Source organism: Dermochelys coriacea, chromosome 2 (assembly GCF_009764565.3).
Source record: "Dermochelys coriacea isolate rDerCor1 chromosome 2, rDerCor1.pri.v4, whole genome shotgun sequence".
Lineage (NCBI taxonomy): Eukaryota > Metazoa > Chordata > Testudines > Dermochelyidae > Dermochelys > Dermochelys coriacea.
In genome coordinates, this window is record NC_050069.1 from 271,011,010 (window position 1) to 271,037,061 (window position 26,052).

The window sequence follows — 26,052 nt, forward strand, 5'->3', positions numbered from 1 at the left end:
CTGGGCTGCCACCCAGCTGGGGACCTCTGCAGAAGGGCAGGACCCTGTGTAACGATGCTGGTTCTGGCGGGACCCAATTGAGACGGGGAGGGGACACAGTTCAGGACAAATTGCTTAAAGCTGGGCAGCTGCAGCCCAGGGCTGGGGTTTCTGTGCACACCACGGCAAACCCAACCAGACAGACAGAGAGGATTTAGGTCTCACCCCACTGGCGAACCACAAGTCACACAAGCAATTCCCTCAGACACTCCAGTTTCCCAGTATCACCACCAGGGCCACTTGTTATGGGGACAGATGGTTATGGAAACCAATACCCCAGTAAAAGAGAAAAGGTTCTCCTGATCCCAAGGAGCAAGCCCCAGACCCAGGTCAATACACAAATCAGATCTTACCCACAAATCACGCTGTTGCCCATCCTTTAGAATCTAAAATCTAAAGGTTTATTCGTAAAAGGAAAGAAATATAGATGAGAGCTAGAATTGGTTCAACGGAATCAATGACATACAGTGATGGCAAAGTTCTTGGTTCAGGCTTGTAGCAGTGGTGGAATAAACTGCAGGTTCAAATCCAGTCTCTGGAGAACATCCCCAGCTGGGATGGGTCTTTCAGTCCTTGGTTCAGAGCTTCAGTTTGTAGCAAAGTCCCTCCAGAGGTCAGAAGCAGGATTGAAGACAAGATGGAGATGAGGCATCAGCTTTTATAGTCTCCTCCAGGGGTACGGACCCCTCTTTGTTCTGACTGTGGAAAATTACAGCAAAATGGAGTTTGGAGTCACATGGGCAGGTCCCTGCATGCCTGGCTGAGTCCCAAGGCCCGTCTGCCTTCTCTCAGTGGGTCAGGTGTGTAGCTGATGGTCCTTAATGGGCCATCCAGCAGGCTGGGCAGAGCTGACACCAACTTGTCTGGGGTGTCCCCCAGAAGCACGGCACAAGTTTGAACTACAGACAGTACAGAGCCAATATTCATAACTTCAACTACAAAAATGATACCCACACACAGACAGCATCATCATAACCAGCCAACCATAACCTTGTCTGAGACACCCCTTTATACAAGATTTGGTGCCACTACAGGACCTTGGTTGCAACAATGATCTATACGGTCCCAGCTTATGTCAATAATGTCCCACCCTGTGCGGGGAGGGGGGAATGAATGGCTGGAGAGGGAGGGGAGGGGAGCGGATGGTGGCAGGGCTAGGGGAGTGGCTGTCGATGGAGGAGGGTCCGGATCTCTTGGTGCCCAGGGCTGCGGGTGGGTCACAGGCTGGTACCTGACTGGCCAGACATGGGGAGGAGCGGCCGGACAGAGCAGCTGGTGGCAGAGGTGGTAACGGCTCTTTCGCTGTGTTACAGGTGTCCCAGGGCACAGAGGGCTGGCTATTCCCTGGAGACGTCCTCCCCACCCCCACAGGTACTGCCTTCCCCCACTCATGGGGGGCCCTAATGGGGTTACCCGCTGCGGCGGAGGGGACACGGGCGCATGGGGCGGGCACGGCTGCTCTGAGCTGCCCCATCTCCCTGCAGGTCCCTGCAGCGAGCCGCTGGGCCTGGATGATGGCAGGATCCGCTACCAGCAGCTGAGCGCCTCCTCCCACCGGGACAGCAACCCCCCGGACGCCGGGCGCCTCAACATGGTGCCCAACATGTGAGCAGCCCCCGGCAGCGTGACCAGCCCCTCCTGCCAGGGCCTGAGGGTGGGAATGGGGGGGGCCTCTCCTGCCAGCGGACACAGGTCCCCCCCAGCGGCTGGAAGGAGATGGGCACGGTCAGGCTGGCAGGAGGGGAACTGACCCTGGGACGTGGTGGATTCTCTGTCCTCGAAAGGCTCTGCCCAGCCAGCGCCTGGACCAGCGGCAGGGGTTAGCTCAGGGCAGTCCGAGCTGATCCCAGAGGTCAGTCTCAGGCGATGTCTGTGGTGCGAGCAAGGGCTGGGGTCGCCGCTCGTCCAGCCGTGCTCACACCAGCCTGTGTCGAGCTCACACCAGCCGGAACAGCTGTGTAGCCGTGGCAGCAGGGCGAGTGCATCCCCCACGGCTCCAGCTTGGCCCGGCTCCGCCAGGGCCACCAGCCGCACCCCGACCGGCGAGCTGGGACTCACCACCGGGCTCGGAGCGTCGACATAGCTGGGAACGGACGGGAGGGTCTCAGCCCCTGGGAAGGGGTTTCCAGGCTGCCTCGGGGCCAGTTTCTCTGCCTGTGGAGTGGGGCTCGGATCTGTGGGTTGGGGTCTGTCCCCGCAGCATCTAAGGCGAGGGGCCGGAGGGCGACCCAGGTCCCTGTGCTCTGAGTCACGCATGGGTTCCAGGAGCTGCGGCCAGCCCCCTTTCCTGCTGGCGGGAGGGGAGCGGGTGCCCTGGGGGGTCATGCCCCATGGGAGCTGCTGAGCCCCCTGAGGGAGGGAGCCGTCAGGTGGCAGGGCCCTGCATCGATCGATCTCAGTGAGCGACTCCCCACCCCAGGGTGCCTAGGCCCTCTCGGTCAGGGCTGGTGCTGGGCCTGCCCCATCGCTTCCCCTCTGCCCCTCCCAGACTGAACATAGAGCCAGGCTGGAGCCCCCTGGAGACAGACGGCAGCCCCTACTTCCAGGTGGACTTCCTGCAGCCCACCTTTGTGAGCGCACTGATCACGCAGGGCGGGCCGACGGCCGGGGGCTACGTCACCAAGTATCGCCTGCAGTACAGCCACGACGGTGTGCACTACCGCAACTACACGGGGGCAGCGCGCGGCGCCGTGCCCCCCGCGCAGGCTCAGGTACCTGGCCGTGCCCCCCAGGGCTCTGCCTGCTCCCCCCACCCCAGGCCACTGGGCCACGTGCATGGCACGGGTGGCCTGATGCAGCCCACAAGCTCTGCAGCGTGCCCTCATCTCCAGTGCCCAGCATGCCGTGCTCACCCGGTACCGTGCATGCCCTGCCCAGTCAGTGCCCAGGGCCAGGGGCCGTTCGGGTCGGCATTTAGGGTCTCTTCGGCCACGCTGCTCCTGTCACGATGGAGCACTGCGTGCTGGGACCCGTAGTCTCCAGGGGCTGCTGTATGATGCCACAGAGGTGCCACCCTCAGGGGCCTGGCAAGTCACCAGCATGGCCCTCGGCTGAAGCCTGAGATCTGGGTGCAGCCCTCGAGCCTGCCCCCTCCCGTCCCACGCCAGCTGGCAGTGGGGACAGAGTCTCTCCCCTGTCCGTGCTCCAGCCCTGGGCTGACCACTCCCTCTGTGTCCCTCGGCCAGGTACTGGAGGGAAACTTCGACAGTCACACGCCGGTGCAGAGGGAGCTGCGCCCCCTGATCCTAGCTCGCTACCTGCGGCTGGTGCCTGTGGAGTATCACCGGAGCATCCACCTGCGCATGGAGGCGCTGGGCTGCCCCTGGAGTGAGTGCTGCTCCCACCGAGATCGGGGGTGGGGAGGTCTGTGATCCTGCAGGGCTGGGACAGGGAGCAGGGGGCCTGTGACCCTGTGGGGCCGGGCTGGGGAGCATGAGGGGAGCCTGTGACCCAGCAGGGTGGGGACAGGAAGCAGGGGGGCCTGTGACGCTGGAGAGCACGAGAGGGGTCCTGTGACCCTGCGGGGCGGGGACATGGAGCTGGGGGTCTGTGACCCGGCGGGGCTGGGACAGGGAGCAGGGGGCCTGTGACCCTGTGGGGCCAGGCTAGGGAGTATGAGGGGGGCCTGTGACTCAGCAGGGTGGGGACAGGGAGCAGGGGGGTCTGTGAAGCTGGAGAGCGTGAGGGGACTTGTGACCCTGTGGGGCGGGGACATGGAGCGGGGGGTTTGTGACCCTGCGGGGCTGGGCTGGGTCCCTGGTACCCCCAGCCGTTGCTCTAGCCCCTCGACCTGAGCTACTCTCCCCCTCCTCCGGAGAACCTTTCTCTGGATCCTGCACAGGCTGGTGCCCCCCACCCTACGCTCTGGGCTCTGGCCCCTGTGGGCACCCTGCAGGCCCTTCAGGGGAGGGGTGGGTAGCGCCAGGCCTCGGCCTGGCCCTCCCCCATCGGGCGACGGAGCAGGGCCTGCACCTGGGCCCAGCCTTGCACTGAGTTTATTTGGGGCTGAGCTGAGCCTCACCTGCTCTGTTCCCTGCTCAGGGGTCCCTCCCTGCATCTCCCCAGGCCCGACCGATGCCAGGCCGCAGGGCAGAGTCCCGGGCTCTGGGGAGAAAAAGGCCCCGTGATTGCCTAGCCCGTCGCTGCCAATGCCCTGAGCCACTGGAGCTGGGCGAACCACGCGCAGGGAGGTGCCAGGCCTGGGGCAGGGGGCAAGCGCCCAGGGCGTCAGTCAGGGCACCGTAGGGAGGAGCGGCAAGGCCCTGAGCCAGGGACGGTTGGGCTGAGTCCCCAGGGAAACATCCCATTAGTTAGGGAATCCTTGCCAGGGAGCAGGGGGCTGGAGAGAGCCTGGAGCAGAGAGAGCCAGAACTGCCCTGGCAGCTGGGCATGGACGGGCGAGGGGCCGCCGGTGGCCTGCCCTGGGCTCTACCCACGCGGGTGTGAGTGACTCCAGACCCTGAGGAGAGGATCCCCCGCGGGAGCTTCTCCCATGGCCCAGCTCCGTCGCCTGTTCTCAGGCACGTCCCGCTAGCCATTCCCTCGCCCCCGGGGGATGCGCCCTAGAGACCAGCAGGCACTTGTTCCCCCCACCCTATGGAGGCTTCTCTGAGCCCTTTCCATCTCCCCAGCCCCCGCCATGTCTCCTGCTCTCCCCTGAGCCCCATTTCCCAGCACTGCCAGCTGCGGGCGCCTCTCCCATAGGGCCCGGCACCCTGGGCACGACAGCCTTCCCCGCTGAGCTGTCTCGTCTCTGCCCCGGGGAGCCTGGAGTGCACAGCTCTGCCTGGGGTCAGGGTCCCCGGGACCCGGGCATGCTGCTGGTGGGGGAGGGTGGGGGCCTCGGGGCACTGTGTGAAGCCCCCACGGCCCCCTGTGATGGCAGGGCCGGCTGCAGGGCCTTCCTGGGCGAGCAGGGATGTGCTAGGTGGGGGGGCAGGATGGGGAGGCTTAGGGGGCAGGACATGGGGATCTAGGGGGCAGGAGGGGGGACCGGGAGCAGCTCAGCCAGCACCATGGCACTCCCACTGATCGGTTCCTTCTCCCTCTTCCCAAGGTGCTGCTCCACTGGGGCCCAGACCCACCTCTGAGCAGCCCCTGCTCCCCATGGCGACTCTGGTCCCAGGATCCAGGATTCCCAGCACAGTCAATGAGAGCCGTGAGGCCAAACCCACAGGCCAGCCAGTGAAGCCGCCGGGCACCACAGCAGCAGGTGAGACTGGGCCGGGAGCAGGGCAAAGAGACGTGGCACCAGGTGCTGGGTCCCCATTAGAGAGCAGGAGTGTCCTAGTCACTGGGAACGGACAGACCCGGCCCGTCCTGCCAGCACCCACAGTCCCCAAACCAGCCCTGCGCCCTGCTGCCCCAGGGGGTGGTGTCACGGATCCCCAGGGTCAGGGCTACAGCTGTCTCCAGGAAGAACCCCCTCAATATGTCAGACCCCAAGGGGTCCTGGGGGAGCCGCTTCTGCTCCACAGGGACGACAGGCCCAGCCCGGACCTGCAGCGACCCTCACGCAGCACGGGCCAGCAGCCGGGTTTGTCAGTCGCCTGGACTCAGCCTGGGAAGCCCGGAGCTGAGCCCTGGACGGTTAGAGCCTCCTCTCTCCTGGCCAGCCCAGAGCCCAGCCCTGCTGTCGGGACCCCCACTGATGACGCTGCCTGTCTCTGTCTGACCCCCTTAGTCAGACCCCAGGGTAGGGAGCCTCGACTCCTTCCTGCAGCCAGCTTCTCTCATCCCCCTGCACTTCCCAGCCCTTAGCTCTCCAGCCGGGTCTGTGGCCAGCTTCCCTGTGCCCAGGTCCAGGGGCTGGGGCTGCCGTTGTCTGCTCGGGTTTTCCATCGATCTAGGGCAGCCTCGGCCAGTCCTTCTTGACGGCCCGTCCAGTTGGCTCAGCCAACTCGGCGACCCCCACATATCTCTGTGTCTCAGGCGGGGCTGGGGGGAGGCAGGCGGGGCTGGGTGAGAGGTAGGCAGGGATGCGGGGAGGAAGGCGGGGCTGGGGCGAAGGCAGGCGGGGCTGGGGGAGGCAGGTGGGGCTGGGGGGGAGGCTGACGGAGTTGGGCGAAGGCTGGCGGGGTTGGGCGAAGGCAGGCAGGGCTGGGGGAGGAAGGCGGGGCTGGGTGGGAGGCTGGCGGGGCTGGGGGGAGGCAGGCGGGGCTGGGTGAGAGGTAGGCAGGGATGCGGGGAGGAAGGCGGGGCTGGGGCGAAGGCAGGTGGGGCTGGGGGAGGCAGGTGGGGCTGGGTGGGAGGCTGGCGGGATTGGGCGAAGGCTGGCGGGGTTGGGCGAAGGCAGGCAGGGCTGGGGGAGGAAGGCGGGGCTGGGTAGGAGGCTGGCGGGGCTGGGGGGAGGCAGGCGGGGCTGGGGGAGGCAGGTGGGGTTGGGTGGGAGGCTGACAGAGTTGGGCGAAGGCTGGCGGGGTTGGGCAAAGGCAGGCAGGGCTGGGGGAGGAAGATGGGGCTGGGGCGAAGGCAGGTGGGGCTGGGGGCAGGCAGGGTCTGGGGGGAGGCAGGCGGGGCTGTGGGGGAGGCAGGTGGGTCTGGCCGAAGTCAGGGTGACTGGCCCAGCCCATCTCTGACACGTTTTCTTTCTCTGGCTCACCCAGGGAAGGAGCCGGGCACCGAGCCAGTGCTGGGGACGACAGGGCCTGCAGGGGACATGCGCAGCCCTGGGGCAGCTGGCCCCGAGGTGCCCCACCTGAGCACAGCTCGGGCTTGGTGGGGCACTGGGACGCCCGGCCTTGTGGAGGATTCCAGGCGCTCCGGAGCTCCCGGCGTGGCAAGCCCAGAGCCCGGGCGCCCGGGGGAGACGCCTGCTTCCTGGTCCTCAGGGACTCCTGGGCTCTTCTGGGCAGGGACAACCTCTCCGGGGACCCCACGCCTGCTGGGCCCCACGCTGCCGGGCATGGCGGCTGTGACTGTGTTGGCAGCAGGTCCTGGGCCTGGCACCACGGGGCTGCCAGGACTTCACACTGGCCCCTCCCAGCCTGGCAGGCCTGGGCTGGCCACCACTCTGGCTGGTAAGCAGGGGGCCGGTGCTGGGGGGAGGGCAGGGCCGTGGCAGGGCTGTGGCCGGGAGCTTGCTGGAACTTGCCAGCTGAGCAGGGGTGGGCATGGGGTGACCCCCAAGGAGAACCCAGCCATTGCAGGGAGCGGAGCTGCTGACCCCTGCGGGGGAGCTGCCCTGCAAAACCCTGCCCATCATTACTGCTCCTGGGCTCTGAAGGCCGGCCTTACCCACGTGCCCCGGCCTGGGCACCTCTTTCCACCGCTCTGAGTTCTCCTGGACCCTGCCTGGCTCCGCGACCCTGCAGACAGTCTCTGCCCTCTAGGGGAGCAGCCCTAGGCCTGCCAAGATCCAGCCCCCCGCAGTGGGGCAGAGCTGCGACCCTGTCCCCTAAGGATGACACTCGTGAGGGGCTACTGGGGGCAGGATAGCTCTGCACTGGGCACCCCGCAGGGGGTTCAGTGCCAGCCCCCCAGCCCATGTGTTCTTCCGGCAGGGCTGCCCTTCCCCCGGCTCCTCTGCACCCAGGGCCAGTTTGCCTGCGAGGTGCTGGGCTGCGTGGAGGCCGCCTTCGTGTGCGACGGGCAGGAGGACTGCCTGGACGGGTCGGACGAGTGGCACTGCGGTGAGTGGGAGAGGGATGGGGCCAGACCCACGGCTCAGCCACAGGTGCCCTGCCCTGCCTGGAACCTGCAGCCTGGGGGATCCCCTCATAGCCACCCCACAATGGAGCTGGATGCCCTGGATTTGACCTGGGGACTCGCCTGGCGCCAGATCCTCCCAGCTCCCTGGCCCCCGTCACAGACCCACAGGAGCAGGGCTATGGCCCCAGCTTTGGGATGGTCTTTGGGAGGCCCCTCAGTGTGCCAGACCTGGCTCCTGCTCTGTCCCCCACCCCTTTTTGTTTGTGTTCCCAGGCCTGGCCCTCCTCCAGGAGGCCTGGCCCTCCTCACTATTTGTTCCCCAGCTGGTGGGTCGGAGGGGGCGGATCCAGGGTCGTTAGTTGCTAGGTACCAAATGTCCCGGTGGTTGGCTTTGCCATTGTCTTCAGGGACCCTCCATTGACCTGGCCCCAACCCCAGACAGCCAGGTGTGAGCCACATCTGCCTCCCTGGGCCTCTGGGAAGAGCCACCAGCCCTTTCCCTTTCCAACTGCCTGGGGGAAACTGAGGCACCACCATGTTCATACAAGACGTTACAGAAAATTACCACCCCCCAAGGCCCTGCTTGGGGGCCTCTGTAGAGTAAGTGGGACTGTCAGCCCCGCTCCTGGGGCCTGTGAGGTTCAGCCTCGAGCCCCCTTTGTGGACTGCCAGTGTGGGGCTAGGGCCCACACCTGATGTAGGTAGGAATTAGACCATCGGGTCACACATGGGCAAACGCTGGCGAGGCTGGCCCAGGAGCTGCCAGGCTGGGCTCCCAGGGGCTGGAGGCGGGCGGCTCCTCGCTGAGCGAATGGGGCTCAGTGCCTGTGGGCTGGGGGCACTGGGCCAGGCCCACGGGTCAGTGTTAGCCCTGGTGGGTGGCAGCTGGGGGCTGGGCCAAACGCTCCCCTCACTTCTCTCCTGTGGGCGGCACTGACCCTGCCGCGGCCTGTCTCTGCAGGAGGCCCCACCGCCTCGGCCGTCCCCATCGGCACCCTGGCCTCCCCGACCGGGCGGCCCAGTGCCTGCTCTGCCAAGCAGTTCTCCTGCGGCAGCGGGGAATGCCTGGCCCTGGAGAAGCGCTGCGACCTGCACCCGGACTGCCAGGACGGCTCTGACGAGAGCAGCTGTGGTACGTGCCAGGCTCCCGCTGCGGGCGCTTGGCCCTGGGCATGTCCCCCTGGAACCTCCCGCGATGCTCGGGGAGCTGCCTGAACCTCGGAGCAGGGAGCCAGGCCTGCCCAACCTCCAATAGCCGCCCCCTGCCCTCCCACTGGCTCCATCTCCAGCAGGCACAGCCACGGCTGCTGCAGTCCGGTGCCAGGAGCCAGGCTCTGGAGCTGTCCGGTTCCGGCAGATCCTGGCCATGGGAGCCCTGGCGGCCCTGAGGCCAGCGCCGCGAGCCCCAGCCTGCATGGCCTCTGGCTGGGGCCCCGGACTAGACAAGGCTACGCTGGATCCCAGGGCCCTGGGTCCGGCTGGGGAACTGTCCCGGGGTGCGGTGGGGCTGGCGGGAGCCCTTGGCACCCCCGTCTCTACGGCCTGTCTCCTGCCCTGCCAGTGGACTGCATCCTGTCTCCCTGGAGCGGCTGGAGCGAGTGCAGCCGGTCGTGCGGGCTGGGCGTCACCTTCCGTCGGCGGGACCTGCTCCGGAACGCCCTGCCCGGGGGCCAGTGCGAACGCAACGAGTTCGACAGCCGCTCCTGCTTCCTCCGGGCCTGCCCAGGTGAGCCCCCAGCCTGCCCCTGGGGAGCAGAGACCCCAGCCCCGCCCACCAAGACCCCCGCCCGCTGTGCCCCCGGGGGAGCAGAGACCCCTGCCCCATCCGCCATGCCCCCCTGGGGAGCAGAGACCCCCGCCCCACCTGCCACGCCTCCTGGGGAGCAGAGACCTCCACCTGCCATTCCCCCCCGGGAAGCGAAACCCCTGCTGTGCCCACTGCACCCCCTGGGGAGCAGAGACCCCGCCCCACCTGCCTGCCCTCTATGCACAGCCCCTCACAGCTGGGGACGGAGGCTCAGCCCCCTTCTCAGCACTCAGCCCTCGTCTGCTGAGCCCCATGGCCCAGCTCTGCTGCTCGGGCAAGGGCTGGGCTGCCAGGGTCTGGGCCCCACTCCTGCCCTGCTGGACCCAGCCAGCTGCCCTTCCCGGCCTCTGCACTTTTCCTGGCTGCTGTTGGAGGCATCCGGGGAAGGTGGACCCCCCCCAGGGCACCGCACTATGTGGGACTGTCCCACGGGGAGCTGCCCCCAGCCCTGCGAGCATCGCGGGCAGCCGGTGGCAGGGCGCTGGGCCCACGCCTGTCGTAAGGTCGGCCGGGGAGCCGGGGGGCAGAGGGAGGGGAATCCGGCGGGGCGTGGGGCCAGCCCAGCGGGGCTGAGAGCAGGCCAGGGCTATCCAGCTCTGTGCTCACCCCATCCCTGCCCCTTCTCTGGGCCAGTGAACGGTGCCTGGGCCCTCTGGGGCGAGTGGTCGGATTGCGACGCCGAGTGCCGGGGCGGAGTGCGGAGCCGCACGAGGAGCTGCGCTGACCCCCCGCCCAAGAACGGGGGCCAGCCCTGTCCTGGCGACGCCGTGCAGACAGAGCCCTGCAACCTGCAGCCCTGCGGGGATGCCCGCGGTAAGCGGCGTGTGGGGCCGGGGGGCACGGCAGAGTGGCAAAGGTGGGGAAGGGCTATGGGGGCGGGGACGAGGGCCCATGGGTATGCGTGGGGAATGCTGGGGGAGGACGTGGAGTGACCGGGGGGAGGGTGTGAGTGTGAATGGGGGACACTGGGAGGGGTGGGGGGGTGTCAGCTGCAGGGTCTGGAGCATCCTGCCTGAGTGCCTTGCGCCCCTCCAGACTGTGGCCCCGAGATGGTGCACGTGCAGGCAGGGGACTGCGAGAGGGGCCTGGTGGGTCCGTGCCCCCAGTCGTGCCGGGAGCTGAACGCCGAGAGGAGCTGCCACAGCCGCTGTGTGGAGGGTGAGCGGCGCTGGGGGGCGGTGGGGGTGGTGGGGCATCAGCGAGAGTGCAGGGGCCCTGGCCAATGGCATCGTCCTTCACGCTCCCGGCTGTCACCCGGCCTGGCCCCGGCGTGGCGCCCCTCCCCATCCACCCCGGCCTCTCAGCCGGCTGGGACTGAGTCTCCCCCAGGCCTGGGAGGCGATGGCCTCGGGTGCCCTCTGTGTACCGGTGCCGCTCCACAGAGCCGCCGGCAGAGGCTCTGCGCCAGCCCACGGCTCCAGTGCCTGGAGTCCTGGGGCTTCTCTCTGGCGGGTGGCGCTGGGTCCCTGCTGGGTGACCCGATCCCTGGATGCCGAGGATCCACCAGGCCCCAGCCTGCGCCCCCTGGCCTCACTGCGTCCGGCTGGCGTTGGCAGGCTGCCGGTGCCCCCCGGGGCTCTACCTGCAGGAGGGCGGCTGCGTGAACATCAGCCAGTGCCACTGCGACTTCAGCCAGGAGCGGCGCCTCCCCGGGGAGATGTTCCTGCACGACAACTGCAGCCAGTGGTGAGTGCCGGGGGGCTGGGCTCTGGGGCCCCTGGACGGCCCTTCGCGGGCGTCGGCCTGCCTGCGCTGCCCCCCGCCTGCCCGTGCACCCTGCTGCCCCCAAGCTGCTGCATTGGCGCGCTGCTCGCCCTGCGCCTATCCCCACGCTCTGCCCGCCCTGACGGGGCCTGGGCTCCTCACCCTCGGCTCGCTCCGCATGCCCTGCCCCCTGGCCTCCCCTGGGCAGTGTACCCACAGCAGACACACCCCTGGGTACTCCCCGACTGCCCTGCCCCATAGCGCTGCAGCACCATCGCTCTGTGTGGCGCTCGCTGGCTCTGTCCCCTGGGCTCTGGTTCAGCGCGGGGCCAGCCCTGCCGAGTGCCAGGGAGCAGCATCTGTGCCCAGGGCTGCTGGAGTGCGGGTCAGTGCTAGGCCTCATGGCAGCCCCGGCCGGCCGGTGGCCCTGCGGCCCCCACTGAGTGCGTTGCACATACGACAGGGAGCCCCGGGCCCAGGCCCCCTGACCCTGCGTCTCCTCTCCCCAGCGTGTGCCTGGAAGGGACGGTGACATGCGACGACCTGGCCTGCCCCGTTAACTGCGGCTGGTCGGCCTGGTCCCCGTGGACACCCTGCGACCGCAGCTGCGGAGTTGGCATGCGGGAGAGATTCAGGTGCAGAGGGGGAAGTGCATGGACCCCGCCGGGTGGGCACCCCCCTGGGACCCTCACACAGCAGGGTCCGAGTGCCCACACCACGGTGGGCTGTGACACCACTGGGACTCGCAAGCTAACCTGGGCGAGGCTGGATCAGTCCCAGTAGGGGAGCCCCCAAGAAAACCAGACACTGCAGGGCTGGGAGTAGGGGCTCAGTAGGGCCCACGCCGGGAGTGCTGGCCTCAGTGCCATGCTAGGGGTGCCGTACTGCAGGGGCTCGGCAGGGGCTGTCTCCTGTCACAAGCAGTGCCGGGATGGGGGGTGCTAGGGAGCAGGGTGGGGGCTTGGTGGGGGCGCTGGGCAGCAGGGAGTGGGGCGGGACTCAGGAGAGGGTGCTGTGTGTAGGGGGGGCTCAGGAGGGGCCGCTCTCCCCTCAGTCAGTGCTGACCCCAGTGCAGCACTAAGGGGCGCTGTGCTCTGGGGTGTGCCAGCTTTCGGGGGGATTTCAAACTCAGCGGTGACCCCTCGGTCCCCTCCGGTCTTCCCTTTCCGTGTCGCTCGAATTCTCTCGTTGGCCCCGTGTCCTGGCATGGGGGCAGCAATTCCTGCAGGCAGCACAGGGTCCCTGTGGGCAGGGGGCACCTTGACATGCCCGCTCAGTCTCCCCGCTGCCGGGAAGCAGGATCCTGCAGGAGGATAATCAGGGTCCCCTCTCGCTTTGGTGTTGCCGGGGGACCGTGGGCTGCTGCACCCTGGCACCGGTGGCAGGTGTAGCTGTGGTGCAGCACCCAGCTGTGCTGCCCCCTGGCGATCGCTCTCACTAACTACCTCCCCCCCCAGATCCCCCACCAACCCGGCACCTGCCAACGGCGGAGCCCCGTGCGAGGGGGACGCACAGCAAGTCCGCGTGTGCCACACGGCCTGTGTCTCCGGTACGTACACTGTGCCCGGCCCCGAGGCAGCCTGCAGGGAGGGGACAGGGTCCCTCTGTCCTGGCACGTGTTGCCCCGGGTCATAGGACAGCACTCCTTCTGGGGTAGTGCAGAGCATCCTGGGCGTGGAACCCAGGCGTCCTGGCAGCTCTGCCAGCTGGCGTTGGAGATGACAACTGGTCCCATCCTCCTGTTGTGCCACCAGCTGAGAACAGAACATGCCCTGCCTGGCCTGGGGCACCGCTGCCCTCCCTGTCTTCGGGTGCCAGAGCCTGAGCCCAGGGTCCATCCCTGGGGTTTGTCCATAGCCCCCCTGATGTCACAGCCGGGCAGTGCTGATCAACCCTGTCCCCCACCCCATCCCCCCTTGATCCCCAGAGCCCACCGGCCCCTGGAGCGACTGGACGCCCTGGTCCCCCTGCTCCAAGACCTGCTTCTACGACGTGGACCATGTCGGTGTGAGGAAGCGGTTCCGTCACTGCAACAACACCGGGGCGGGCGCTGGGCGATGCCAGGGGGTGCCTGTGCAGGAGGAGCAGTGTGACACGCCGCCCTGCCCTGGTGAGAGCCCAGCTGGAGGGAGGGACAGACGGGAGACAAAGGGCCATAGCAGTGTCTAAGGGGGGTTGTGGGGGCAGCCCTCAAGGAGGATGGGGGATCCATGGTCAGGGTTCTAGGCTCTGAGGAAGGAGGGGGATTCATGGGCGGGGTTCTAGACCACAAGGATGGAGGGGTTGCTTTGGTGGGGGCAGCCCGCGAGGAGGGACAGGGATCCATGGGTGGGGTTCTAGTGTGTGCGATGAGGAGGGAGGGTTATGTCGGTGGGGGGGGCACCCCCCAAGGATGGCTGGGGCATCCAGGCTGACTCCTATGGGGCTCCTGACAGGGCTGCGGCAACAGGTGCCAGGGCAGGGCTAGGAGCGGCAGCTGGGAGGTTCCCAGTGGGTTTGGCAGAGCCCCTCTTGGGGCTCCCCCCTGCCCTGGGGGAGTGGCATGGTGCTGAGGGGACCCCCCAGACCCGGCTCCTGGCCTGCTGCGCTCGTCAGGCCACGCCCTTTGCTGTCCCCTGGCAGTGGGAGGCGTCTGGACCCCCTGGACGGCCTGGTCCCAATGCTCCACTACCTGCGACTCCGGCGTCCAGACCCGCAGCCGCACCTGCTCCAACCCGGCCTATGGGGGGCCCGAGTGCACGGGGCCCCTCGTTCAGACCCGGGACTGCAACAGCCAGCCCTGCCGAGGTACAGTGGGGGCCTCACCCCTGGGGCTGGGCACAGGGCCCTGCTGAGGTACGGGGGGAGGGGGGCTCACCCCTAGGGTCTGGGCACGGGGCCCTGCAGAGGTATGGGGGTGTTCCCACCAAGGGACTGGGCACAGGGCCCTGCCAAGGTACAGGGGGCTGGGCATGGGGCACTGCCGAGATACATGGCATGGGGCTTATGCCAATGGGTCAGGACACTGGGCTGTGCAAAGGGGCAGAGCGGGGGGCTCACTCTGATTGGGCCAAGGCATGGGCTGCCGAGCGATGGGGTGTGAGAGCCCTGCCACGGGACAGGATGGTGATGGGGGGGCTGACCCCAATGGGGCTCTTACCTGGGGCTCTCTCTCCTGCCTGCCACCCCAGCTGCCTGACAAGGCCCACCACCTGCCACCCCATAGCGAGAGCCACTGGGGCCCCGCCACAGCTCTGTCTCACCCCCTCTCCCCTCACAGCACTGTGCCCCGCGCCCATGATCTACCAGACGGCTGAGGAGTGCCGACGAGGAGGGGGCGCCTGCCCGCGGCTCTGCCTGGACCAGGGTGCCGGCGTGGAGTGTGCCACCCGCTGCTACCAGGGCTGTTACTGCCCCGACGGCCTCTTCCTGCAGAACGACAGCTGTGTGCCGCAGAGCCAGTGCCTGTGCTACCACCAGGGGGTGCTCTACCAGCCGGGCGACACCGCCCCCCACGACGCCTGCAACAACTGGTAGGGTGCCGGCATCCGGGGGGCCAGGCCCTGCTCCTTGGGGCAGCCGCTCCCCACACTGAGCACGAGCCCTGCGCCTGCTCCGGGGTCCCTCCTGCAGCCAGCCTGCCGGGGCGCCCCAGGGCCTGCTGCGGCTGGGTCTGGGGCGGGCTCTGTGGGTCGTCACACTGAGCCTCTCCCTGTCTCCTTTGCAGCACCTGCGTGGCTGGGGAGATGGTGTGTGACACGGAGCCCTGCCCAGGTAACGCCGCCCCCGCCAGGCCCTGCCCACGCTGGGTCTGCGAGCACCAGGGCCCGGGCGGGACAGGGGCTGGGTGGGGCACAGGCCATGGCCAGGCCTGCCCGCAGCCCCGGGGAAAGGAGGGCGGGTCTCAGGCCCGTCCCCAGCAGACAGGGCCCCTCGCAGACCTGCCCCCAGGATGGGCACCGACTGAGACTGAGGGACGCTAGGGACTCTGCGGGGTGGGCCGGGGGCGGGACAGTCCCCACCAGCCCGGGATAAGGGTAGGGATGGGGTCCCCAGGGCTTTGTGTGGGCAGGGGGCACGGTGCCCACGGGGGCCTAACCCTGCCGTCTCCCCAGTGCACTGCGGCTGGAGCGGCTGGACCGAGTGGAGCTCCTGCAGCCGCAGCTGCAACGTGGGCACCCGGCGGCGCTACCGCTCTGGTTCCGATCCGCCCGCCGCATTCGGGGGGCGCGACTGCCAGGGCCCCGGCGTGGAGATGGAGTTCTGCAGCCTGCAGCCCTGCAGGGGTGAGTCGGCCAGTGGCTCCCAGCCCCCCGGCCCGTGGCCAGAAGGGACTTCCCCAGGGCAGGGGGCTGGGGTGCTCCTCAGCAGCTGTCTGGGCACAGCCCTGCTCTGGGGGCCTGTGCCTGGGGGGGCCCAGGGGCTGGAGCCACAGCGAGGGCAGTGGCACAGGGTGGTGCCCATCCCGGAGCCTGGCAGCCAGCGAAGCCTCCCCTCTTCGCCTGCCCTAGGAGGGCTCAGGGTCACTGGGGCCTGGGGGCTCCTGGGGTCGGTGACACTGTGGAGCCCGGGGGCACTCCTGGGTCTCTGGCCCTGTGGGGCGGGGTCTCTGGGGCAGGGGATGACCCTGTGGGGTGGGATCTCTGGGGTCGGGAGGTCTCAGGTGCGTGTGCCTGAGCTGCCCCCTCTCTCCAGCAGGCTCCGGGGCAGAATGGGGTCCCTGGTCGGAGTGCTCCGTGCCCTGCGGAGGCGGCTATCAGAACCGCACACGGAGCAGCACCATCCTGCACCGGATCGAGTTCACCACCTGCAACCTCCACCCCTGCGCCGGTGAGACACTGTCCGTCCGTCCGTCTGGCCTACAGGCTCCCTGGGCATGGGGCTGCAGCCTGAGCTAAGGAGGGCTGTCCAGCCCCAGGCCCGCGTCCTCTGGGGCCGGGCTTCCTGCTCCCACCCTGACGGCCGTACACAGAGCTGCACCCTGGGACCATATGGCTGGAGAGACTGAGTCAGCCCGGGGGCCCCCAGCCCGGCCCCGGCCCTGCCAGGGGCCAGAGGGAGGTGTAAGAACCCTCTGATAGCGGATGGGGATAATCACACCCCTGTCTGTGATAGCTAGAGATTGGCCGCAGCTTGAAGCAGCAGGTTTCATTTCCCTTCCCCAAGGCGTGTTATCATTGCAGTAACCCTGACTGTTTTTATTATCCATCAAAATGTTCAGCCCCTCCTGAATCTGGCTAAGCTCTCAGCCTCGAGTATTTCATGTGGCAATGAGTTCCACAGGCTAATCATGTGTTACAGAAAAAAGCATTTCCTCTGATCAGTTTTGAATTTCATGTAATGGGATGTCCCCGTTCCTGTGCTAGGAGTCAGGGGGAACAGACGCCCCCAGGCAGCCCTCCCTAGCTGAGTTGCTATTATATATGCAGTGTTGGGGTAGCCATGTGAGACCCAGGCTCTGAGAGAGACAAGGTGGGGCAGGAAATAGCTTTTACTGGGCCAGCTTCTGCTGGTGAGAGACAAGCTTTCGAGCCCCACCCAGATGTGTGTGTGGCTGGAAAACTCTCCCCGAGAGAAGTTGGTGCAGTAAGAGATCCTACCTCCCCGACCTTTTCGCTCTTCATTGTATAGATTTGTCTCACAGCCCCTCTGCTCCATCCCCTCCCCTGTCGCTCCAGTCTCCCCGCGCGGAGTTTTCCAGGCCCGTGAGCTTTCTCGTCGCCTTTCGCTGGTTCCTGCCAGCTGGGCCCTGGTCTCTGGGACGGGGAGGCCCGGGGCGGCCCAGGGGCCAGACGAGGCAGTGCACTTCCCAGCCCTTGGCTCTGGAGCTGGGTCTGTGCCCAGCTTCCCTGCCACGGGGCAGGAAATCCTCCTCGCTCTGGCCGCTGGGTGCCCACGTCCGGGGGCTGGGGCTGCCGTTCTCTGCTCGGGTTTTCCATTGATCTGGGTCGGCCTCGGCCAGGCCTTTGTAAGGGCCCATCCAACTCAGCCAGCTCGGTGACCCCCCCCATCTCTTAGCCTGCCCTGTGTCACGGACTCCCAGGACTTGTGTTGTCTCTCGGCTCTGTACGGTCCTGGGGGGAACCCCCTTCAGTGCGACAGCCCTTCTCAGGGGGCCACCCTCTCTCGCGGGTTCAGCCATAGACCCCTCCGCCTCCTGGAACTGCACCTCTGAGCTTCCAGCCCACCTGTCTCTTGCCGTGGGCCCCCTCAGGGAGTCCACTCACTCTGGACCCCCGGGGCCTCCACTCCCAGAGGGAGCGATGCCCCCAATCTCTAGACCGGAGCGACTCTCAGCCAGCGTAACACAGGAGGGTTTAGTGAGCGTCTGAACCCAGCCCAGGAAACTCTCCGGGCCTCAGGCCTGGCCTCCCTCAGCACAGGACATCTAGGTCTCTCCAGCCTCCAGGGGACCCCTAGCTGCTCTCCCCTCCCAGCCCAGAGCCCCCCCTTCCAGCTGGGCATCTGATATCACCTGCCCCCAAGCCCTACCTCGATCCTTTGTCTTCTGTCCCAGGTCCCCAGGCTGCCTGAGTCTCCTCTCTGCCTCTCCTCCCTCTGGCTGCAACCAGCTGGGCAGGTCGGGGGCGGGGGGGGTCCTCTCTCCGCAGCCCATTGTCCTCCCACTGGCCAGAACCGGCTGTGACTCCCGAGCTGGGCCTCCCGGTCACCAGTCGCTGGGCTACCCATTCTCTAGGCCATTCTCTGGCCCTCTGTAACCACGAACTCCCTCTCCCATCACCGCGTTAAACCAGTAACACCCAGGGAAACTGAGTCCCACCCCCTCCGCAGGCAAACCACTGAGAAAAAGAAACCCCCCTGCTTCGTCATACCCTGACAGCAAATGTTGTCCTTTTTCCACCGCTGGGCAGCCGGGCACAGTATAGGGGAAACCGAGGCACACATGGGATTAATATAAAATATTACCAAAAAATCCTGCTTCATCACAGTGCTCTCTGTGGGTCAGCCGAGATGCTCGTAACAGTCCCTTCCGGCCACAGAGTTTATGATCCAGTGCAGCACAGGGTGACAGGCTGGAAATGGGCAGGGGCGGCTCTGGTTAGTTCTGGGGTGGGAGACCTCCCACGGGGACCAGCTGCTGCAGGGATGGAGGGCTAGTGGGGGGCGCCAAGGAAACCAGCTGATGGGGGTGGACCAAGGGACCTGGCTAATAGAGGGAGTCGGTAGGGGGGGCACCAAGGAACCAGCTGCTGCAGGGGAGTTCAGTGGGGGTTGCTCTCCCCTCAGGCAGTACTGACCCCAGGGCCGATGGGCTCCCCTCTCCCTGCTGTGCTACTCTACCTGTACCTCCCGCTCTCGCCCTGTGCCCAGGTGAGGTGCCCGGTGTCTGCCCGGAGGGGAAGCTGTGGCAGGAATGCACTGACGCACCGGCCTCCTGCGCGGAGCTGGGCACGGAGCCCCCTGCTGACAGGCCCTGCCATGCCGGCTGTTACTGCCCCCCCAGCACTGTCCTGCTGGTGAGTGAGCACCCCCCGCACCCCAGCGCCGCCTCCCCAGACCTGCCCAGCTGCGGGCACCTGGCCCTGTACAGAGCTGGGGGGCCCGGACAGGCCGTGGACTCCTGCCCCAAGAGCGGGTCCCATGGGGCAAGGCAGGGTGAGGGGAAGCTGGCGCTGCCTGCTCCGTGGATAGGCCAGACACTGCCAGTGTGACACCTTCCCCTGTCAGGAGAGGCCCCTGGAGGGACTGGAGTGGAACGGAGCCGGGGAGGGGGGAGTGTTGGGGCCGGGGTTACCTGTCAGGGCTGGGAGCTGTGGGGCCCCCGGCCCTGGCTGGTGCTGGGGCTCTTTGAAGAAGCCTAGAAATGTTGGGCTGAAAGTAGGGGTGTGCGCCGAAATTTAACTGCGACGCCTTGGGGGGTTGGGGGGGCATGTTCTGTGCCCTGTCCTGGCTCCGGCAGGAGCTTGCTCTCCTCCCCGCGGCCCTGGGGCTGCAGGAGTTCCATGCCTGATGATTATTTGGGGGCTCATGCTCCTGCTTGCCCCCCTGTGCCCGCTCCTGCCTGGAAGGGACCTCATGAAGTCACCACCTGTGTCACACTGGTGAGCCACTCTCGCCCCCAGCTCCTCTCCAGCAGCATGGCCACCCAGCCAGTTAATCCCCATCTGGTAGCTGTGAATTTTAACTTTTCTTTCCTAGGTGCAGTAATTTGCACTTGTCTTTATTGAATTTCAGTTTGTTGATCTCAGACCAATTCTCCAATTGGTCAAGATCACTTTGAATTCTAACGCTGTCCTCCGGCGCGCCTGCGACCCCTCCCAGCCAGGCGTCATCCGGACATGGTGTAGCATCCTCTCCTCTCTCTTATCCAAGTCACTAATGAGAATATTGACTGGTCCCAGTCCCAGGACTGACCCCAGCGCCCTCCCCATGTGACCCTGAACCTTTGCTAACGGCTCTCAGTCCGGTCTCTCAACTAGCTGTGTGCCCATCGTCCCAGCCGCGTGTCCCGTTTCGGTCTGAGCATGCCTGTGGGAGCTCTCACAAGCCGTACTGAAAGCAAGCTCTGTGCTGTGCCGTCTGCTTCCAGAATAACCTGTGCGTGGCGGAGTCGGAGTGCCCCTGTGCCGAGGGCGGAGTGCTCTACGCCCCGGGAGACGTGGTGCCCAAGGACTGTGAGAACTGGTCAGTGCCCTTCTGCAACGCTGCCCACTTCCCGGGCCGCTTCCTCGGGGCTTCGGCTCTAACCGGTTGCTCTCTCCCCTGCCCAGCTCCTGTGAGGCCGGCCGGATCTCCAACTGCTCCCGGGTGTCCTGTGGGGACGGTGAGAGCTGGCGCTAGGGCTGGGGAGTGCAGTGCTGGCCGCTGACCCGGCCCCTGGCCAGGGAAACCAGTCAAAGAGGCGGGAACTGGACCTGCCCCATGAGGCCGCACCCCAGCGTCCAGCCGACGGCCTGAGCCATGTCCTGAGTGACACCAGCACGCCCCTTGCCCCGATCCTCCCGCGAGCCCTGCTGAGCCCCTGGCCTGCCGGTGCCTGCCGCGCTGAGGCCCAGTGAGCTCCCGGATGGAGACCCTGACAGTCCCGGTGACAGTGGGGAGAGGTGGCACCCGTCCTCTAGCACATTGCCTGTTGGCGTCTCACCCAGAGCCCCCAGCCCCTCCACGTCATGAAGGGGCTGGGTGGCTGGAGCCCATAATGGCATGAGACCACCAAGGGCTGGCCCCATTCCCAGCTCTGCTCCCCATGGCCGGCAGCTCAAGGCCAACCCCGCTGGGGGCTGCGTGTCCCAGACTTTAGGCCAGGGCTAGGCCCCACGGGGGGGCAGCGATGGGGGGCTGGCAGTCTCTGGGGGCCTGTTGGCTTGGCACGCTCTGGGGTATGGGGCAGCCTCTGACAGTCCCTGTTTCCTCCCGGGCAGTGAGCGGTGGCTGGTCAGACTGGACGCCCTGGAGCAAGTGTTCAGTCTCCTGCGGGCTGGGGATCCAGAACCGGTACCGGTTCTGCACGGCCCCCCCTCCGTCTGGGACCGGACTGCCCTGCTGGGGGCCGGAGCGAGAGGAGCAGCCCTGCCAGGTCCAGACCTGCTCCAGTGAGTGTGCCCCGCCCGCCCCGGGAGAGCCCCCCCCCTCCAGTGAGTGTGCCCCGCCTGCCCCGGGAGAGCCCCCCCTCCAGTGAGTGTGCCCCTGCCCACCCAAGGAGAGCCCCCCGCCCTGCTCCAGTGAGTGTGCCCCGCCTGCCCCGGGAGAGCCCCCCTCCAGTGAGTGTGTCCCTGCCCAACCCGGGAGAGCCAGCGCCCTGCTCCAGTGAGTGTGCCCCCCACCTTCTCCAGTGAGTGTGCCACGCCCACCCCGGGAGAGCCCCCCGCCCTGCTCCAGTGAATGCGCCCTCGCCCGTCCTGGGAGAGCCCCCTGCCCTGCTCCAGTGAGTGTGCCCCTGCCTGCCCCAGGAGAGCCCCCCCTGGTCCAGTGAATGTGCCCTGCCCACCCCGGGAGAGTCCCCCTCCCTGCTCCAGTGAGTGTGCCCCTGCCCACCCCGGGAGAGCCCCCCCGCCCTGCTCCAGTTAGTGTGCCCCTGCCCGCCCCAGGAGAGCCCCCTCCTGCTTCAGTGAGTGTGCCCCGCCCGCCCCAGGAGAGCCCCCTCCTGCTCCAGTGAGTGTGCCCCTGCCCACCCTGGGAGAGCCCCCGCCCTGCTCCAGTGAGTGTGCCCCGCCCGCCCCGGAGAGCCCCCTCCCTGCTCCAGTGAGTGTGCCCCGCCCGCCCCGGGAGAGCCCCCTCCTGCTCCAGGGAGTGTGTCTCTGCCCGCCCCGGGAGAGCCCCCTCCTGCTCCAGGGAGTGTGCCCCTGCCCGCCCCGGGAGAGCTCCCTCCTGCTCCAGTGAGTGTGCCCCTGCCCGCCCCAGGAGAGCCCCCCCGCTCCAGTGAATGTGCCCCGCCCTGCTCCAGTGAGTGTGCCCCTGCCCGCCCCGGGAGAGCCCCCTGCCGTGCTCCAGTAAGTGTGCCTCTGCCCACCCTGGGAGAGCCCCCCCCGCCCTGCTCCAGTGAGTGTGCCCCTGCCCGCCCCGGGAGAGCCCCCTCCTGCTCCAGGGAGTGTGCCCCTGCCCGCCCAAGGAGAGCCCCCTCCTGCTCCAGTGAGTGTGCCCCTGCCGCCCAGGAGAGCCCCCCCGCTCCAGTGAATGTGCCCCGCCCTGCTCCAGTGAGTGTGCCCCTGCCCGCCCGGGAGAGCCCCTGCCGTGCTCCAGTAAGTGTGCCTCTGCCCACCCTGGGAGAGCCCCCCCGCCCTGCTCCAGTGAGTGTGCCCCTGCCCGCCCCGGGAGAGCCCCCTGCCGTGCTCCAGTAAGTGTGCCTCTGCCCACCCTGGGAGAGCCCCCCCGCCCTGCTCCAGGGAGTGTGCCCCTGCCCGCCCCAGGAGAGCCCCCTCCTGCTCCAGGGAGTGTGCCCCTGCCCTCCCCGGGAGAGCCCCCTGCCCTGCAGCCAGGCCTGGCAGCACAAGACCCTGCTCCAGCTGACCCCGCGGGGGTGTCCCGGTGCCAGGAGCGACCCCAGGGTCTCTGTGCTGCTCGCTGTGCCTTACCTGCTGCCGCCAGCCTGGGAGGGGGGGCTGGGAATGGCCCTGGGGGGCTGCAAGCGGCCTGCACATCCCCAGCAGCCTCCTGGGGTGGGGCTGGGGGCTGGTGACACGTGCCCAGTGCTGGGGGGACCCTGGCCGGGGGGACAGAGGCTGGGTGAGGAGTGAGGCTTTCCCCAGACACTCGGGGCCCCCAGGCCAGGGGAGGGCAGGGGGCCTGACACCCCCGGCTCCGCCCTAGGGAACGGCGGCTGGAGCGAGTGGAGCCCCTGGACCGGGTGCACCAAGAGCTGCGGGGAAGGGCTGCGGAGCCGGGCCCGAGCCTGCAACAGCCCCGCCCCGCTGGGCCACGGCGACTACTGCGAGGGGCCCCCCGCCCAGGTGGAGGCGTGCCGCCCGGGGCAGTGCCCAGGTACGGGGGGGATCCGAGAGCAGGCAGCCCCACCGGAGTGTGCCATGGGGGAGGGCAGCTATCCCTGTGGGGAAACCCCCGGCCCCCTCCCATGGCTAAGGGGTGAGACAGCAGGGGAAGCTCTATACAAGCGCCATAGCCTCCTGGGGCTTCAGCAAATGGGGGTGCCTCACTAGGGGGCCCCAATGTCCTAGCATGGTGCTGTGGGGCACTGGGCCATTGGGAGCAGGGCGGGGGCTCGGCAGGGGGCCAGGGCTGCGGGGATGGGGCCGCGGGGAGCGGGCTTGGCGGGGGGCGGGGGCCGTGGGGAGCAGGCTCAGCGAGGGCCGTGGGGAGCAGGCTCAGCGAGGGCTGTGGGGAGCAGGGCGGGGGCTCGGCGGGGGTGGGGGCTGCAGGGATAGGATGGGGGCTCGGCAGGGGGCCAGGGCTGCAGGGATGGGGCCGCAGGGAGCGGGCTCGGCGGGGGCCATGGGGAGCAGGCTCAGCAAGGGCTGTGGGGAGCAGGGTGGGAGCTCGGCGGGGGTGGGGGCTGCAGGGATGGGACGGGGACTCGGCAGGGGGACGGGGCCACGGGGAGCTGGATGGGGGCTCAACAGGGGGTTGGGGGTGTGGGGTGGGGGCTCGGCAGGGGTCGCTGGGCTGTGGGGAGCTGGGCGGGGACTCGGCAGGGGGTGGGGGAGCGGGGCAGGGGCTGCAGGGAGCAGGGTGGGGGCTCGGCAGGGGGCAGGGGCCATGGGGAGCAGGGGCTGCGGGAAGCTGAGTGGTGGCTCAATAGGGGGCACAGGGCCGCGGGGAGTGGGGTGAGGGCTCGGCAGGGGGCGCTGGGCCACGGGGAGCGGGGTGGGGGCTCGGCCGGGGGTGGGGGCTGCGGGGACCTGGATGGGGGCTCGGTGGGGGGCGGAAGCCATGGGGAGCATGCTCGGTGGGGGGTGGAGGCTGAGAGGAGCGGGGCGGGGGATTGGCAGGGGGCCGGGGCCGTGGGGAGCAGGGTGGGGGCTCGGCAGGGGGTGGGGACTCGGCGGGGGGTGGAGGCCGCAGGGAGCGGGGCGGGGGCTCGGCAGGGGGTGGGGGCCACGGGGAGCGGGGCGGGGGCTCGGCAGGGGGCAGGGGCCATGGGGAGCAGGGGCTGCGGAAAGCTGGGTGGTGGCTCAACAGGGGGCGCTGGGCCGCAGGGAGCAGGGTGGGGGCTCGGCCGGGGGTGGGGGCTGTGGGGACCTGGATGGGGGCTCGGTGGGGGGCGGAGGCCGTGGGGAGCATGCTCGGTGGGGGGTGGAGCCTGCAAGGAGCGGGGCGGGGGATTGGCAGGGGGCCGGGGCCGTGGGGAGCAGGGTGAGGGCTCGGCAGGGGCCAGGGGCTCGGCGGGGGGTGGAGGCCGCGGGGAGCGGGGCGGGGGCTGCGGGGGCCACGGGGAGCGGGGCGGTGGCTCGGCAGGGGGCGGGGGAGAGTGGGGGGGCCCGCGGGGAGCGGGGCGGGGTGGCTCGGCAGGGGGCGGGGGAGAGGGGCGGGGGCTCGGTGGGGGCGGGGGGCCGCGGGGAGCGGGTCGGGGGCTCGGGCAGGGGCGGGGGAGAGGGGTGGGGCCGGGCGGGGAGCGGGGCGGTGGCTCGGCAGGGGGCGGGGGAGAGGGGCGGGGGCTCGGTGGGGGCGGGGGCCGCGGGGAGCGGGGCGGGGGCTCGGCAGGGGGTGGGGGCCGCGGGGAGCGGGGCGGGGGCTCGGCGGGGGGGGGGCCGCGGGGAGCGGGAAGTGGCAGGTGCCCCCGGCGTCTCCCTGCTGATCTAGGTCTGCGCTGTCGGGGGTGCCCGGGCCGAGGTGCTGCCCGCTGGAGCGTGCCAGGCTCTTCATGCCACGTCCTCAGCCCCGGCCTCTCCCCATCTCCCCAGCTGTGGACTGCGCGGCCGTGCAGGGCTCCATGGCCAGCCGCTGCGGCCCCTCCTGCCCCCGCTCCTGCGACGACATCGCGGTAAGGGAACGAACGCCCCCCGGAGCAAGGGGGCCGCCCCCCACCCGGCCCCGGATTCCTGGGGGGCAGGTGCTGGGCTGGGCTGCTGTCCCGGAGGGCGGGGAGAGCTCCTGCTCCAGACCTGGCTCCTCTCCCCTGCCAAGCCGGGCTGCTCCCCTTTGCCAGGGCACTGTGCTCCCTCCATTCCCCCCCCACTCCCCACAGGGCCCTGCCCCCCCGGTGGGTGAGGCTGAGGGGCAAACTGGGCAGCCATGGGGGTGTTGCCACCTGCTCCGCCCAAGGGGCTGGGAATCCAGCCTGTGTGTGACCTTGTCCCCCTCCCTATCCCGGCATCCCCGGGCGATGCTCTGGAGCTGCTCCCTACGAAGCCGGGCAGGACTCTGGGGGAGCCTCCTCTCGGGGAGCAGCCTGTCTGCAGGACACACAGCTCACCCGGCTCCCCCTTCCTGGGTCTGACCTCGGAGCATCCAGCATCCTCTGCCCTCCGTGCGCCTCCCACAGCGAGTCCGCCCAGGCGGGGTCCTGGGGAAGCCAGAGGGTCCTGCCCCCCAACTCCGCAGTCAGACGTGACTCTCAGCCAGCCAGGATAACAGAAGGTTTATTAGCCGACAGGAACATGGTCTAACACAGAGCTTGTAGGTGCAGAGAACAGGACCCCTCAGCTGGGCCCATTTTGGGGGGCAGGGAGCCAGTCAACCCGGTCTGCACTTCACTCCTCATCCCCAGCCAGCCCCAAACTGAAACCCTCTCCAGCCCCCTCCTCCTCTGGGCTTTGTGCCTTTCCCGGGCCAGGAGGGCACCTGATTCCTTTGTTCTCCAACCCTTTAGCTCTCACCTTGCAGGGGGAAGGGCCCAGGCCATCAGCTGCCAGGAAACAGGGTGTCGGCCATTTATGTACCTGGCCCTTTGCTCTGCAACAGTTACACCCCCTTATCCCACCACCTAGAGACTTAAGACCTGCCTAGGGGAAACTGAGGCACTCCTACAGTATTCAGAGAGAACATTCAGAACAGTCCCACTTCGTCACACTCCCTGCCCAGCAATGACCAGGGGACTCCATAGCCCCCCTGCCCCTGCGCTCCAGGGTCTCCCCCCACCTCGTGATGCTCCCTCTGCCCCCAGCACTGCATGTGGAGCTGCGAGGCCGGCTGCTACTGCACCAACGGCAGGGTGTTGAATGCCAACGGCTCGGCCTGCGTGGAGAGGCAGGACTGCACCTGCCTGGACCTGCTCACCCAGGAGAGGTACCTGCCGGGGGAGACCGTGGCCCACCAGGATGGCTGCAACAACTGGTGAGCGAGACTGGCAGGTGGGCGGCATTATGGGGGGGGGCAGCGGTTGTGAAGAGCCGCCCGTTGGTCCGTGACACAAAGCCCTGCTATGCCCAGTGCATTGGGTCGGGGCAGGAGGTCCTAGTGGGGCCGTGAAACCAGGAACAGAGGGTGGCTGTGGGGCAGGAGATGTGGAGGGGACGTTT

General features: G+C 68.2%; 2 protein-coding genes across 2 annotated transcripts in view; one reads left to right on the plus strand and one right to left on the minus strand.

The window, feature by feature from the left end:
• Positions 1 to 26,052, minus strand: part of LOC119850710 — an 829,101-nt gene that overhangs the window by 585,165 nt on the left and 217,884 nt on the right. The window contains exon 3 of the mRNA XM_038389133.2: positions 9,385 to 9,392. The gene's annotated coding sequence lies outside the window, so the exon portion shown is untranslated. The remainder of the gene's footprint in view (positions 1 to 9,384; positions 9,393 to 26,052) is intronic.
• The window catches only part of LOC119850715 (SCO-spondin-like), a 120,222-nt gene that overhangs the window by 55,186 nt on the left and 38,984 nt on the right, over positions 1 to 26,052 (plus strand). Inside the window, exons 47-73 of the mRNA XM_043507142.1 lie at positions 1,353 to 1,410; positions 1,524 to 1,644; positions 2,528 to 2,750; positions 3,225 to 3,366; positions 5,096 to 5,251; positions 6,645 to 7,058; positions 7,542 to 7,670; positions 8,651 to 8,821; positions 9,251 to 9,415; positions 10,130 to 10,309; positions 10,532 to 10,654; positions 11,053 to 11,182; positions 11,710 to 11,835; positions 12,658 to 12,749; positions 13,128 to 13,310; positions 13,823 to 13,987; positions 14,460 to 14,712; positions 14,907 to 14,953; positions 15,295 to 15,465; positions 15,878 to 16,009; positions 18,512 to 18,657; positions 19,731 to 19,825; positions 19,912 to 19,964; positions 20,563 to 20,733; positions 22,448 to 22,618; positions 24,496 to 24,575; positions 25,698 to 25,867. Of these exons, the coding sequence (XP_043363077.1) occupies positions 1,353 to 1,410; positions 1,524 to 1,644; positions 2,528 to 2,750; positions 3,225 to 3,366; positions 5,096 to 5,251; positions 6,645 to 7,058; positions 7,542 to 7,670; positions 8,651 to 8,821; positions 9,251 to 9,415; positions 10,130 to 10,309; positions 10,532 to 10,654; positions 11,053 to 11,182; positions 11,710 to 11,835; positions 12,658 to 12,749; positions 13,128 to 13,310; positions 13,823 to 13,987; positions 14,460 to 14,712; positions 14,907 to 14,953; positions 15,295 to 15,465; positions 15,878 to 16,009; positions 18,512 to 18,657; positions 19,731 to 19,825; positions 19,912 to 19,964; positions 20,563 to 20,733; positions 22,448 to 22,618; positions 24,496 to 24,575; positions 25,698 to 25,867 (4,067 nt within the window). The remainder of the gene's footprint in view (positions 1 to 1,352; positions 1,411 to 1,523; positions 1,645 to 2,527; positions 2,751 to 3,224; positions 3,367 to 5,095; positions 5,252 to 6,644; positions 7,059 to 7,541; positions 7,671 to 8,650; positions 8,822 to 9,250; positions 9,416 to 10,129; positions 10,310 to 10,531; positions 10,655 to 11,052; positions 11,183 to 11,709; positions 11,836 to 12,657; positions 12,750 to 13,127; positions 13,311 to 13,822; positions 13,988 to 14,459; positions 14,713 to 14,906; positions 14,954 to 15,294; positions 15,466 to 15,877; positions 16,010 to 18,511; positions 18,658 to 19,730; positions 19,826 to 19,911; positions 19,965 to 20,562; positions 20,734 to 22,447; positions 22,619 to 24,495; positions 24,576 to 25,697; positions 25,868 to 26,052) is intronic.